Here is a 15773-nt window from a genome sequence, read left to right as displayed (position 1 = left end):
ATCTGTAAATATTTAGTTCTTAAGTTGTGAATTTTAAATATGTATAATATTCAAATAAATAGCATTAATTAAATATTAATGATATTTATAGGACAAAAACTTCTATAGTGAACCAATAATCTGAAATTGTGGTATAATTGTGTTTTATTATAACCAAAATATTATAGTCTTCGTGCAATATGCACATATGCTCGAAAAGAAAGAAAATATATTACTGCTTATATTCAATTGTTTTTATCTTTTAAATTTATAATAAATAACGCACAAAATATATAATTATTGTATCAAAATATATAATTATTGTATATTTGAAATATTATTGAATGCATATAACGAGTTTGGAGGTCAGTTCGATAACCGTATCAATTTTATTTACTATCATACGGGTTTTTACGATATGACATCAGCGTGAATATGCCTGGTTTCTTTTGCTGTCTTAATAACACTGTGTTATCTTCTTTCCTGGCACTAGACCTGGTTATTTCTGTTTCGACAGATGTCTCCGACGTCTTTCTTTCAGTAGAAGCCGATTATATTAAGATAATTGATTTTAGTAATGATCCCGAAGCAAAAAGTGAACTATTCGAATGGTATATTTTTCAACCGACCGTGATATTGATGAAATTGATATTAATTTAGTATTTCAAACTATTTGCAATTGTGGAATATCAAAATATTGACGAAATGTTTAGCAAAATATTAATATTATTTCGGATGTGATTCTTTAATATTGTTTGTACAATAATATGATTTGATAAAATAACTATTTTTATGCTGTAATCTAAGTTCTTGACTTGGGAAGTTCCAGTGAATGGATCGTAATTTTATCTTCAAAATTCATCTTTTCCTTTAATTATTTTGTAATCTTACTTTTTTCTCGCTTCTATTTATAAATATGATGTAACTTATAGATAAGGTTTTGTAAGCCATTGTCTGTATATACTAAGCTAAATACATTTCCATATATATGTATAATAAATACTATCTAAACAATAATAATTGTGTTTGCAGGTAAACGAAGAAAAACCGACTTCAATTATACCGACAAGTAATATAACGTATGTAGAAGAAAAAATAGTCAAGTAAATACGCATTATCAAAGATTGGTGGGTGTCGTAAGAGGCGACTAAGGGATAACACAGTTCCACTACCACCAACGAAAACCATCCAACCGCTGGCTTTGAAATACACAGGCCGAAGACGGGCAGCAGCGTTTTCGGTGCGACAAAGCCAGCCCACCCACCACCAACCCGTCTGCCCAGCGAGATGACTTTGGGCAAAACACATAACTTAATGAAGCCTCTATGTCCAGCAGTGGACTGTCATCGGCTGAAATGATGATCAAAGATTACTCCAAAAGTTATAATCAGATATCGATGAAATTTAAATGTGACCACATGATAAACATCGGCTTTCGATTAAGTTAAAAATCATTAAAATCGGTACACCCAGTAAAAAGTTATGCGGATTTTCGAGAGTTTCCCTGGGATTTCTCTGGGATAACATCATCAGAACCTGGTTTCCTTATCATGGTACCAAACAGGGGATATCTCCTTTCCAAGAAAAAAAGAATTATCAAAATCGGTTCATAAACGACGGAGTTATCCCCGAACATACATAAAAAATATATGTATATCGAATTGAGTAACCTCCTCCTTTTTTGAAGTCGGTTAAAAATAAATTGTGAATCAGGCATTGTATAAATTCCCTGAGAGTTGGTTGTACCATTGAAAGCTAACGATTCAACTTCTTTCTTATCTTACGTTGGCAGCTTTGCGAAAGTGCGAACAAAAAAGTCTCATTTTAGCTCAACCATGCCATATCTTATTATTTGTGTTTTCTTGCCTCAAGTTTTTTAATTATGAAGTTAAGTTTTTTATCTACATAATATAATATTATGTTATCTTTTGTATATCAATGTTACCTATTGTAGACGCTCAATCTTAAAAACATCCCAAAATGATATAAGATTTACTTAAGTTTTACTTAATCAAATTTTATTCATACAAGAAAATATAAAAATGCAATATGATTTAAGTTAAATTAAAGTTGTTTGAGTATCAGCGTAAAATAAATGTAAAGCTAGATTATATATTTTTTATTTTTTTATTTCAACACTACTAATCAATAGATATTTGAATTAAACAGTCAATATAGGTTTGTTTTAAAAAAGGTAATTATAACATTCGATATCACCAACGTCGGTTAAATGATTAAATAAGGGTAGATAAATTGTTATAAGAACAAACTGCGTAGTGACTTCGGAATAATGTTTTAAGTTTAATGAATTTGATCTCAGAAAATATTTACATCATTGAATATTTATCGCGAGACTGCGCAAAATTAATTTTTACAACTGTGAACTTCGACTTACTTTCTTTATTACATTTTAAGTGTTCATTCGACAGTAGGTAATATCTTGAATATATTTCTTAAAAAAATGAAAACTATTAAGTATTTACTTTACGATTATTTTACTGACAATGTCATTTGTTCTATAATTTAAGTTATTCTGTGATAATTTTTTAAATGCCAATATAAATACTTCAATGATAATTTAATAATATATTAGCTCATAAATATTTATGTGCAATAGAATGTTTGTAGTAAAAAGTGTAACAATTATCGTGGAATATCAACCGAAATGTCAGCGATTATATAAGTCACGGCAGTCCAGAAGGCAGTACATAAATCTAATTCTTCAGGATTTTCGACATTGATTGTGTCTCCTTCAGTGTGGTGGAACCAGAAGTACCTTTCATTTGCATTATGAAGACTTGCGCCAGGAATTCCATTCCTAATTATTACAGCTATATCGGAACCGGGACTGTCAGATTCGACTAATGTAGAGGCATTTATCGATTTAAATAATTTCAAAATTTCCGCAATAATACAACGGGCTTTTTGAGTACCAGCTACGGCCAAACCAAGTGGGGTGAAAGTGCCTTCATCAGATTCCATTATGAAATTAATGTTATGACTTTCATTTCTATGTTTCTCCTCGTAAGCATAGGCACCAATCAACCCAAGCTCTTCAGCCGTCCAGAAAATTGACCTGACTGTCCTTTTTGGTCTTAGATTTAATCTTTTCATAATTACTGGTGCTGCCCAACTTACAAATAAACCGCCACCGTCATCCATGGCTCCTTGACCTACATCCCAGCTATCTATGTGTCCGGAAACAATTACCAACTTTTCCGGATCTTCTCTACCTTTTAGATCAATAATAGTATTTCTGGAAGTCTTCGTTTCATATGCTGATAACATCGTCATATTTAGTACAATTTTTTCACCACGGTCATAAAATCTTCTTAGTAAATCTGCATCTTCAAGTGATATAGCAGCAGCGGGAATTTTTTTAAAGTTATCATTATAATTCTGTGATCCAGTGTGGGGCGTGTTGATAGAAAATGGCGCAATAGATCTCACTAAAGAAGCAACAGCTCCTTTTTCTGCTGCTCTCGATGCCCCTTGACTTCTATAGACTACAGTTTCGCCATAAGTTGTAAATATTGGATCGTATAAAACAATTTTACCCTCAACATCGTTGTTTGATAGCTCAGAGAGCTCCTCGAAATTTTTTACGACAACTACTTCAGCTGTTATACCTTCAGGTGGCGTCGTAGCACTACGCCCAAGACCTAACAAATCGATTTCTTTTACTCTTGGTTCTAATAAAGTAATCTTTTCTGTTCCTCTCATCCAATGAGGTACCTATTAAAGTTATATCATTAGTTTACATAATTAGTAAAGTATAGCAAAATACGAGTATAGTTAACATTCAGGAAACATGTTCCCTATTGTTATTAATTACCTCTAGCTCTTCCGTAACGATGTCATTTATTTCCTCCTCTCGTGTTAGCTGAATCATATAATCAATAGAATCTTCGAGCTCTTGCGATCCTGAGGGTCGGGCGCCAAATTTATCAACAAATTTTTCCAATCTGTAAAATTAAAACAAAACAATCATTAAATCTGTACTTATAAAACTGTAACCGTTCCAATTTTGTGCATCATTACAACTTTTAAAACTACCCAACGGATTTTAATGTTTTCTTTAATAAATAGAGTGATTCTAGAGGAAGGTTTATATGTATAAAATATGCATAATATAGTAGAGCCACACTAATAGTTTTAGAGGTTTCTTATGTCATGTCATTTTATATCTTATATTTAGTATCAGCATTTCACTCGTCCGAAGCCAGGGCGGGTCGCTAGTTGAAGAGAATACGAATATATCTAAACTCTTTTAATAATCATTAACGCGAAGTCCGAACACATATTTTTTAAAGATATAAGATATTTTAAAGTATATTCCGTAATGTTTTAAGGCATTTGGTTAGTTAGTTTAAAATTACAGACATCATGACCTTCGGATTAAGTACTAGTAACTAGTAACGCAAAATGTACAGAAATTTAACCTATAACATTTATATATAAACAATGAACTTAGATCATCTTAAGCTGGTGTACACTACTTTGTTTTTGAGGTTTAATAAAATATTTGGTGATGTAAAAAAGTTGCTGATACAGCCATTTTCTTTTATTTTATTTTTTTTATAAGATCGTAACAAATTAGACACCTAGAAGAATGGTTACAGTTTCGCTTTAACCAGAATTAGGATTGGAGGTTTTGCTCTGCAGTATGACAGGCAGTTTTAATTTTTTATAGAACACTCACTCAGTTTAGTTGAGTAATAGAGAATCTTTATAAACTAAATCAGTTTCTAATCAGTTTTATTTTATTAACTTTAAAGCTGAATTAAATTCGAAAAAAAAATTAAAAATATATACATTTATTACATAAAAAAATACTTAAACATTTTCACAGTCAAAACAACAATTTACGATAGTTTGTAAAGTTACAAGACAAAGTGCATTTACTCACTCATCATATGTTTTGCTCTTGAAATCACCTTCTAAGACGTATTTAAATATTTCGTCTTTTACTTTTTCATATGACGCGATTTCATTTATTAGATCGTCGCCTAACAAAGCTCTGCAGCTGTCACATTTTTTTGGTAAATATTTAGCTTCACTTGCAAAAATAATAAAAAGGGTTAAAAGGATTTTGGCGCAGAAACTCATTTTTCTGCCCGTGCCTTGATAATATTGTGATGTTGTGATAAGCGAAGACCCTTTTGTTGAGAGCCTATCTTATCTGTATAAGAAGAAAATCTTCGGTTGTCGAAACCGTCATATTTACTCGTGAAATATTTGATAGATTAATCTACAAGTGGATAAGTACATAAAAAATTCGATTTTCTATCTTATCGCGCTGGTTTAAAAAAGATTGTCATACATATAGTTCAGAATATTTTCTGCGCATAGTTGTTACATGGTACAATGAAAAGCGGCCAAGTGCGAGACGGGCTCGCCCATGAAGGGTTCCGTAGCAGCAAGTAGCATAATATAAAAGTTTTTGTAGTTCGGTATAACTTTGATCGATGTTTTATTAATAGTGTTTTTTTAGAATTCACGGTTTATGCATAAAGTTTATGTTTATGAAATTACATGTTTTTTTTATATTTGAATTGATTGAATGAAAGGTAAATTGCGGTTTACGATTTATGATGTATTAAAAAAAAAACTACTTACTTGATCTCGTTCAAACACATTTTCAGTGGAAAATTGCATGATAATGTACATCATATATTTTTTTCTTTTAGTTTTATCATTCTCTTATTTTAATAGTTACATGGGGGGGGGGCAGATTTTACCACTTTGAAAGTGTCTCTCGCGCAAACTATTAACAGTTTAGAAAAAAATGATATTAGAAACCTCAATATCATTTTGAAGACCTATCCATACGTATGGGTTTGATCAAAAAATATTTGAGTTTCAGCTCTAAGTATAGGGAACCCCCAAAATTTCTTGTTTTTTTCTGTTATTGTGTGACGATCTTAATGCGGTTCACAAAATACATCTACTTACCAAGTTTCAACAGTATAGTTCTTATAGTTTCGGAAAAAAAGCGACTGTGACATATGGACAGAGAGACAGACAGACATGACGAATCTATAAGGGTTCCGTTTTTTGCCATTTGGCTACGGAACCATAAAAATAAAAATTCACATTGTACTGAAACCAAGCATGACTATGATTATGTTTTCAATGACAAATTCACATTTAATATTGTATGCGAATATCGTTTGTTTGTATTCTCAAAAGTAATGATTTACATATTGTATTTATTAAAACAAAATATTTAAAAAAAATTATCTTTAAGCTTAAGTTTTGAGCTCAAAGTAAATTATTTAGTATGTCCTATGTTATTTATACGTGTTTTCGGATTTATGAATTTTTGAGTTACCGCTACGTAATTTTTTTATTTTTTTTTATTTTTAGATAACTAATTCGGCAAACAAGTGTTCGGCTCACCTGATGGTAAGCGATAACTGTAGCTTATAGACCTCTGCAACACTAGACATAGAACATCGCAAGTGCGTTGCCGACCCTATCCACTATCCCCCCAAGAGTTCTGGTTACCTTACTCACAACCTGGAACACAACGCTGCTTAAAGACAATATTATTTAGCTGTTATCTTTTGTTAGATCAAGATACTACTCCAGTCGGGTAGCTCCATATTTTGAGCAGGAAATATTTTTCTGTGCACTACCTCAGTTTAATTCCTTTTACGTAAATTATGTAAAATTCAATAGAAACTAAGATCGTTTACGTAAGTGAAATTCTGTGGATAGTTGATAATTTATTTTTAATTTTCAGTATTATTATCAAAAATATCTTAATATATATAAATCTCGTGTCACAATGTTTGTCCTCAATGGACTCCTAAACCACTTAACCGATTATAATAAAATTCGCACACCATGTGCAGTTCGATCCAACTTGAAAGATAGGCTATATTTTATTTTGATATATTAATTATTATATTTAAGAAAAAAATAAAGAAGGCGGTACAAAGTTCGCCAGGTCAGCTAGTCTACTATAAAATAAAGTCCAGAACTGTTCAATGCTAACGATAATGTTATAATTTTGTTTCTACAATAATTTTACATATAGGCAACTTTCTACATGTAGGAGAAGTATGGGAGCTTAATTCACTAAACTGTTCCTCTGCGGGTTGGCATATATGTATATTCCCTACTATGAGTAACGATCGTATGAAAGCAGTAATTATATGTATGTAATAATCATCTACTTTATTTATTTTATAACTATTTTTATGTAGTGTGTATCTGTATATATGTCAAACTCAACTCGATATGAGTTACCGTCTCTAGCACAGTGATTGACAATTTAACACTTTTTAACAGTTTTCATTATAGATAGTATCCAATGTTCCGTAAGATAATTATAGTGTATAAAGTCTACTTACATAAACCATAATTACAAAATATTATATAACATACAACGTGAGTTATGTAATTCTAATAACCAGTCAAGTCTAACGAGGGCACATGTATAGCGTAACATACTATAATCACATTTTTTGCTTCATGATTACTAAATCCGTTTAATTAATTATTTATAGTGTATATACATATATATGTACGCGGAACAAATTAAAAATGTAACAGAAAATAGAGGACTTTTTCCAATGTTGATAAACGAAGTGTACAAGTTACTCATCTTATGTCTTGCCTTTAAAAGGATCCATAACCACAAAGTCAATAATATCCTTGACCACAGCGTCATAGGAAGCTATTTCATCTGCCAGAAGACCAATATCACAACGCTTTGCTTCCGAATAAGATTGAGTTTTTGAACCACACTGTACTTTAGATACGATTATTGAGAATACACTAACAGCGATTATTAAAACAAACATTTTACAATTGCTTATCATAACACTAAGCGACCATGTTAGATGACCAATGCTTCATGAATGGCGACCATCATGAACTCAACTATTTACATTGACTTTAATTTTTATTTTTAATTGAGGACATAGTTTAAACCGTGTAGCAATCCGTATATCTATAGAAATATAAACGACTAAACGTATTGTCGAAAGTGAATACGGAATGAACATACGTTCACGCAGAACTTCCAAACGACTACAACAATTTAGGTAATTTTTTTTTTGTTTGTTATTGCCAGGACCAGATTTATGTAAAAGAAAATTATGTGTAAGATTTAAATTGGAATCGCTATGATAATATCCTTTATACTATTGTACGAAAGCGAAAGTGTTTAGCTTTTATTTTTATTTATTTAATTTTTAACAACTAGGGTCATTAGCGACTACAAAGTATTAACAGTATTAACAGTATGTTACAGGAATTAAATTAAAATAGTTAGGTTGTTTGTTTCAAATTGAGATTAACAGGATCAATTTTCAAAACTCATTTTAAATTGAATACACAATTTGTCCAACAATGATACATCATATATTATGGCCTATAAATTATAATATGACTTGTGGGTATATGAGCAATATATTTACAACATTTTAACATTAAAAATATTACATAATTTATATAACAAATCCGTTGACGAAATTTGCAATTACCCTGCTTTACTGATCCGGTTGTGGGTTCGATTCTCGCATCGAGTCTGAGTGTATATACGTATTTACTACATAAGTATTACTTATATATATTTATCAAAAAAAAATACTATCCTGTTATTGTACTGTATTTCTATTAAGTGTTGTATTAATACGTATTTTAACATATTATCTGATATCAAACACTTTAGTAACAATTTGACATTGAAACATTACCGAGTGCACTCAATAGCGAATCGACCATATCCGGTCCATAGCTCCAGGTCGTTTGTCGAACTCAATGTCGTTTGATAAATCTCTTTATATTAAGGATGCGTAGGAACCAATCACCTGTAACGATCTTTTTAAAGGACTTCAAAAAGAATGAAGGTTCTCAATTCGACTGTATTTTTTAATTGTGTTTAACTTCTTAGTTTTTTTTTGGCGTGTTTGGTACACCCCACCACACCGGAGTAGGTATCGATTTTAATGATTCTTTCTTACTTTAAAATCTGGCGATTTTCGGGTTTTATTTAAATTTGGACAAAATCTGACAATGATTTTTTAAGTTACGTTATCTTACTTGTCGATGATGAATGTGATTTGAAGTAAATTTTTATTTTTTGTTAGCGAGCAAATACATTTATTATTTCTTGTTTTTTTTACTATCTAAGAAAAATTCTGTCATTTTTAAAGTTTTTGTATAAAAAATAGAATACTTTAGTATATATATGTAAATATAAAAATCTCTGAAGTGTAAAGTAATAAGGGGATATAATACTTTATAGCTTTTATATAATTTTTACACAAGCAAAGCCGCGGTCAACAAAAAATTTGTTTATAAATGTGTTCGTCAATCGCTTTGTCTCTACTGACTGACCATGCAGGTCACTTTATACACGAGGTCAAGCGATCTTATTATCAGAAGATTAATTGTGTTCACACTTGTCGTATTAATCAATTATTGTATTAGAAATGTACATATACAGACAAGTTATTCATTAATTATTTATATATTTATAAAATGTCAATGGCTTAGTATCATTCTATTTTATTATATTATTAACGAATATTGGGGAAGGTGTTATTACTTGAATAATACCAAACTTGTTAAGATACAAATATTTTAAAATATTTTTTTTAAATTAAATTTTCTCTTTATTAATTCGTTAGATGATATAATAATAATATTTAGATAAATTACATTAAACTTAAAAATAACGCTACCTTGGGGAGGCCTATATCCAGCAGTGGAATGCGAAAGGCTGAAGTGCATGATGAATGAGTTAGTCTATCAAAATTAATGAAGCGAGTATTTAAGGCTTTAAAACGTATAGTATTACGCATACCAAAAAAATGAAGCAATAATAAGTTCAGCACATTGTTAAATAATCTAAAACCTGACAATTTTGAAAAAAAATGTTGATAGGACATGGTTAAAAAGACTATAAATAACCACAACTTTAAAACTCAGGTGACTCGGTCATTGATAGAACACTAACGTACACATGACGATAATTTCATAAATGGTTATTATTTAATAATTAATTTTATTATTTTTACTGAAGCGTTAGGGTAAGTAAGATGCATATTTAGATTATAATATCAATACTGATATTGCATTTAAATGTAAGGACGCTAGTTTAATAACACGTTGTATAAATGATAATATATTATATATTTTTATACCTGTATAATAAGAAGCATGCGTAAAATATGTAGTGCTTTTTTGTATTGATATATTTTTCTAAGAAATAATTATAAAAGCAAGACTTGCAAGAGTTTTTATCGAAAAATCCAAAAAGATTGTTGTATTGGTAGACCAAAAAAAAAATGTAATATGAAAACAGAGGACCATTCTTAAATGTAAATATTATTGAGAAATATAAGAACAAAATATATAGATTACAATTTTTCCTCACAGACTTTAATCTATGACTTACTCATCATACGTTTTCCTTTGAAAAGGACCGCTAACCACATAGTCAATAATATCCTTGACTACAGTGTCGTAGGAAGCTATTTCATCTGCCAGATGACCAATATCACAACGCTTTATTTCCGAATAAGACTTAGTCCTAGGACCACATTGCACTTGATATATGAGTACCGAAAGTAAAGCAATTGATATAAAAAGAAACATTTTATTTTTACTTATCAAAGTACAAGAACGACCATGTTAGATGACCAATACTCTACGAATGTTACCGACTATTATGGGCACTGTGGCAGTCAGCAGTTATGCAATTACCGGTTAGGCAGAATGCACATGATATTATTTTTACATATTTCATGTAACTTTTTATTTTATGTAAATAGTAATTTTAAATTTTAATGAAATATTATATAGGTGTAACTTTTAAATTTTTGTGTAAGCTGTGGTTTTGTAAATAATAGTAAAATGTCGAAAAAAATCACTGATAATATTTATTTTATATTGTCATTAAATGTTATTAATTTATAGAAGACTAGCTGATTTGAGGAAAAAATAGCCTGAAATTGAACAAAATATTTACCGACCGTCAATCATGTTGGCGTTGTTTCACCATAAGTATAATTATAATTTATAATTGTTCCATCATAAGTATAATTTTAATAATTAATGAATTTACAAAAACAAAAGCAATAATAAATTTTTAGTTGTGGATGCCGGTAGAGCATGCAATTATCTATAAAATGATATATAATTTATGTGGAGTAATTGTGAGTTTTTTTTTTAAAAAAGGGAGGCAAACATATTATCCTTTGCGTATTAATATAATATGATACCTATATCCTATACCACGTAATGTGGTAAAGTGATACAGCGTGTTGTCTTATTTATGGGAACATGATAATCTCAAGAATAATTTTTTTTGAGTGTAAGTCTGTTTATTGGAAAAGGTAATAATATACTAGATCATATTGAACATTTCGACACAATTATAGCTACCGCAGCTCATAGGCTCTTGACATTTGAGGAGATACAAAAGCTTTGCTAATTAAATAGAAAAATTATGTCACATGGTATCGTTCTTTTATTTATCTGTACTAATATTCTAGAGCTGAAATGTTTGTTTGTTTGTTTGAAAGTGCTAATTTATTAAGGAAGGTTACAAGTTATTTTTATTTTCTTTAAAATTAAAGCGTGTAAATCCGCGGGTCATAGCTAGTATGGTATTGGTAAATATTACAGTGTACATCGTGCATGTATATTTAGATATAATTAAATGATGCTTTTATTTACTATTGATATAATTACATAAGATTAATCATAGTAATAACAAAGAGTATAATTGATTTGTTATGAATGATAAGTATTTTCTGTCTGGCAGTAAACGTAGTGGCGTCATATCTGGCTTTTGTTTATGTGTTAGATGAAATATATAATAAAATGTAAAAATAAATCAACTGTTAATCTTTATTTTCGACTGTGCAGTGATAAATTTGTTAATCTGTTTAAAAAAATTAACAGGTGAATAACTAAATTAAATATCCTCTTCGCTAGGTTTCAATAATATAGCATGGATAAACCGTTGGTTTTTGGGCATCACAAGTATTTAGGTATTGCTAATATTTATTGAAATAAATGTTAATAAAGATTAAAAACAGATTTTATTTAAATAACATTGAGATTTCAAATAACTTTAATCTTGTTACCAAAATATTATATTGAAACTAGCTGACTCGGCAAGCGTTGTCTTGCCGCTAAACGCTATTTAAAAATAGGGGTTAGTGGTGGAAGGTTGAAAAGTTACGGTTGTATGTATTTTTCAACGCCAAATCATAATCAAATAAAAAATAAATAATTTATCTAAAAATTAAAAAAAAACTGATAGGGGCGGACTACCCTTAACATTTAGGGGGATGAAAAATAAATGTTGCTAGATTCTCAGACCTACCCAATATGCACACAAAATTTCATGAGAATCGGTCAAGCCGTTTCGGAGGAGTTTAACTACAAACACCGCGACACGAGAATTTTATATATTAATGATCTTAATAAAAATTATACAGATATATGTTATAAGTTCTTTGAAATGAAATGAAAACATTTATTTCGTCATAAGGCGATATACACACTTAACGAAAGTCAAAATAATGTCATTAACAAAAATAATAATACAAATAAATTTAAAAAAAAAAAAAAACTCGACAATAATAAAGGAAAGTTAAGGTAGCAAAAAATTCAAACAATAAAATAAATGTTTTTGTATTATTGGGTACATTACAAACTTAGGTAATATCCCTAGTGTTATGTGCAACCTTAACTTAGTCAAAATAATCAAAATATTAAGATACTTTAAATTTCTAATGTCTTGGTAGACATTATCTTCCTATTATGTCCTCGGCTTTATTAAATCTTACAATAAATAAAATAAACTAATGTCCCTAGTGTAGGTCGAGAGGAAAAAAAAGCCGGAGGAGGAAGGGTTCAGACTACCTATTATGTGTTAGTCTCGAGATTGATTTAAGTAACTTTTACTTTACGTTAAACGTTCATAGTTGAACAAATTAAATCGAACTAACATTTTTTTTTGTTTCAATTCATGTCCAACACACGCTTGTGAAACTTTCTGTCGATGTTAACTATTAAAGACTTTTATTCACCAATAAAGAGCCACTATCCCTTAAAAATATTAAGTTTCCTAATAATAAGTAATTTAACTTTCTCATACAATTCCAGTAACAAAAAATATTTAAGTGACAAATGCTTGTTTTCTATTGAAACAAACGATTCCATAACGCAAAAATTATATAATTAACATTTTTTTTTCGGAATTTTCGGTTCTAGTTAAAAATTTGTTTCGGTTCAGCAACCGCTCTGGAGTAGTGGTGCGTATAGGCGCCTAAAGCACCGACGGTTTGCGGGTTCAATTACATCTCGGGATTGATATTTGCATTTGTACAAATATTTCTTTTCGGTTTAGATGTCTGTGGATTCCAGTTTTTATAATAAATACCTGATAGCAATCGTTACTCATAGTCGCAACCTGATGTATTAAACTCCAATTCTTCGTAAACATAGAGAAAGAGGCCTAAGCCCAGCGGTGGAATGTTACAGGCTGAATTATGATCGTTTGTTTCGATTAAATTACACGTAATATAAATATGTAGAGCATAACACGAATAAAAGATCTTAAAACAATATCTTGAATTTAAAAGTTCTAATGAAAATTAGACTAATATTACATGAATCATTTAGATAAAACGTGTTTAGAGTTATTAATTCAAACTCCTGTCACAATACCATATACCTATCTATGTGTATGTAGTGGGTATAAATAGGTGATCTGTTCGTGAATTTTCGATCGTATTTAGCACTCATAATTTGATTTCATACTTGATGAGAACTGGATGCTTTTTATACCGAAATTAGATTTTGTTTCTTAAAAGTCCAAGTATTAATATAAATATAAGTTTAATAAAAGTTTATTAGATGTAAGATGTAAACTAAATATTACAAAAATATCTTAAAATTAGTTGTATATTCCTCTTGGTAAGTTGAAGGTATGTTCATTGTAATCACCATTCCCAAAGTTATTTACTTTGCAGTGTGGGCATGATCTCGGTACGTAGACTCCATAATCGAATTGACTGTGGCTATTAATTAATCTGAAAAAAATTTAAGGTATCATATTTACCAATAATTTCATCAAAATCACTGTTATATCAATAAAAACTCATTACTTATCATAAAAATTACCACTCTTTAACAGTAATATTTATTACAAGAACTATCAAAAAATGATCGTAATATTTTAAATGTCGTTTTGGTAAAAATAAAACAATATACTATATCAATTAATTTCCTGCTCTCCACAAATACTTGTTATTTTGTTCATGGCAGTTTTAATTACGAAACATATTTATTATTCTATATCTTTTGACGTGTATATTATAATAATAATAGCCTTATTATTTATGTAAGAAAAGTATTTATTTAAATGTACATAAAAATCATGTCTGACATACCTTGCGCTGCCGCCATTACCGCTGTTGCCGTATCCATTGCTGCTATATCCATTGCTTTCATATCCATTACCATCATATCCACTACCGCCATTTCCGTTGTTAGCGTTGCCACTTCTAATATATCCATTACTACTATATCCATTGCTGCTATATCCATTATCACTATATCCACCTTCATACCTAATTATGTATATCAATATCATTATATATTTGCAACACAATCAAATTAATATAGCAGCGCAAAAAAAAAGAAACGAAAACAGAACAAAAAAATGTAACTGTAAAAAGTGTAAAACGCTATTATTTAATGAAATCTTAACAATCACACATTATTTATTATTTTGTCCTTAAAACCTTGAAAAATAAATAATAGTTTAAAAAAAACTAAAAAACACGTTTTTATAAACTAACCAAACTAAAAAGTAGAAAATAATTTTTTCACTAATTCAAATTAATGATAGAGGGATAGATAAAATAAATTATTGTAATGTAAAAAAGCGGGCGGAAATCGAATCCTCAAACCATCGGTGTTTTAACCAAATACACGCACCACTACTCCGGAGCGGTTGTAACGGTTAATATGTATGTTTTGTAAGTCAAATTGTGGCAATAATTCAAAATTATTATAAAAAATTACTTACCAAGGTCTCGCTTCTATCGAAATAAATGCAGCGAAAACGCAAAGTGACACAATCAGATATTTCTGCATGATAATATATTTTCAGTCGTAAGCGTCGCTACAGAATCTTAATGTGCTGTATGTAAATTCTTCGGAAGAATATTAAACATCTTTCACTTCGTCGCATTTTATACAACAGGCCGGGATTAAAGGTCAAGATAATAAATGATATCATAGTCATACGTATAATCCCAGAAACGCTATCTGCCAAAAAAATGGTCGTAGAAACCACCCGAATCTCTACATTTCCTCATTGGAATTTCCTAATGTATTTAACATAATATTATGAATTTTTCACTACAAAGTATATCAAAGCTTATATTATATTCAAACGTTTATGTCTCAATTTGTACACCTACACTGACACAATACCATCTCCTCTGCCCCTAGGTTGCCTGGAAGAGATCGCTTTTTAGCGATAAGGCCGCCCTTTGTGCCTAATGATACTCTGTTTAAGTTCATAATATGTATTATTTCTGTTTTGGTGTACAATAAAGTGTATTGTTATGTTATGTTATGTTAAAGCTTTTTTAGATACTTAAATATCAGTAGCATTCGAGTATTAGGTACGTATATATTCGTATATTCATTATTGATAACAGATTTAGCTAGAAGCCTCACATAGACCTTGTCTGCTCTAAATTAAGATCTCTACTTAGTAGATTGTGTATATTGAAACATAAGCT

The 15773-nt window shown here is 29.9% G+C and overlaps 2 protein-coding genes across 2 annotated transcripts; both read right to left on the bottom strand.

Annotated features, from left to right (window-relative positions):
- Positions 1-2083: 2083 nt before the first annotated feature.
- On the bottom strand, positions 2084-10652 carry LOC123670276 (carboxypeptidase Q-like). The gene is made up of 3 exons (XM_045603783.1): positions 10397-10652; positions 3815-3944; positions 2084-3714 (listed from the first exon to the last, which is right to left on the bottom strand). The coding sequence occupies exons 1-3, from the start codon at positions 10594-10596 to the stop codon at positions 2623-2625; spliced, it is 1422 nt and encodes a 473-aa protein (XP_045459739.1). The 5' UTR covers positions 10597-10652; the 3' UTR covers positions 2084-2622.
- Positions 10653-13849: 3197 nt separating this feature from the next.
- LOC123669931 (N66 matrix protein-like) lies at positions 13850-15207 on the bottom strand. The gene is made up of 3 exons (XM_045603445.1): positions 15050-15207; positions 14409-14588; positions 13850-14048 (listed from the first exon to the last, which is right to left on the bottom strand). Exons 1-3 carry the CDS (start codon positions 15115-15117, stop codon positions 13913-13915), a joined length of 384 nt encoding a protein of 127 aa, XP_045459401.1. The 5' UTR covers positions 15118-15207; the 3' UTR covers positions 13850-13912.
- Between the last annotated feature and the right edge of the window lie 566 nt (positions 15208-15773).

The sequence above is a fragment of the Melitaea cinxia genome, chromosome 4 (assembly GCF_905220565.1).
Source record: "Melitaea cinxia chromosome 4, ilMelCinx1.1, whole genome shotgun sequence".
Classification (NCBI taxonomy): domain Eukaryota; kingdom Metazoa; phylum Arthropoda; class Insecta; order Lepidoptera; family Nymphalidae; genus Melitaea; species Melitaea cinxia.
Note: the sequence above shows the minus strand (reverse complement) of the source record. Positions and strands in the feature narration are given on the sequence as shown.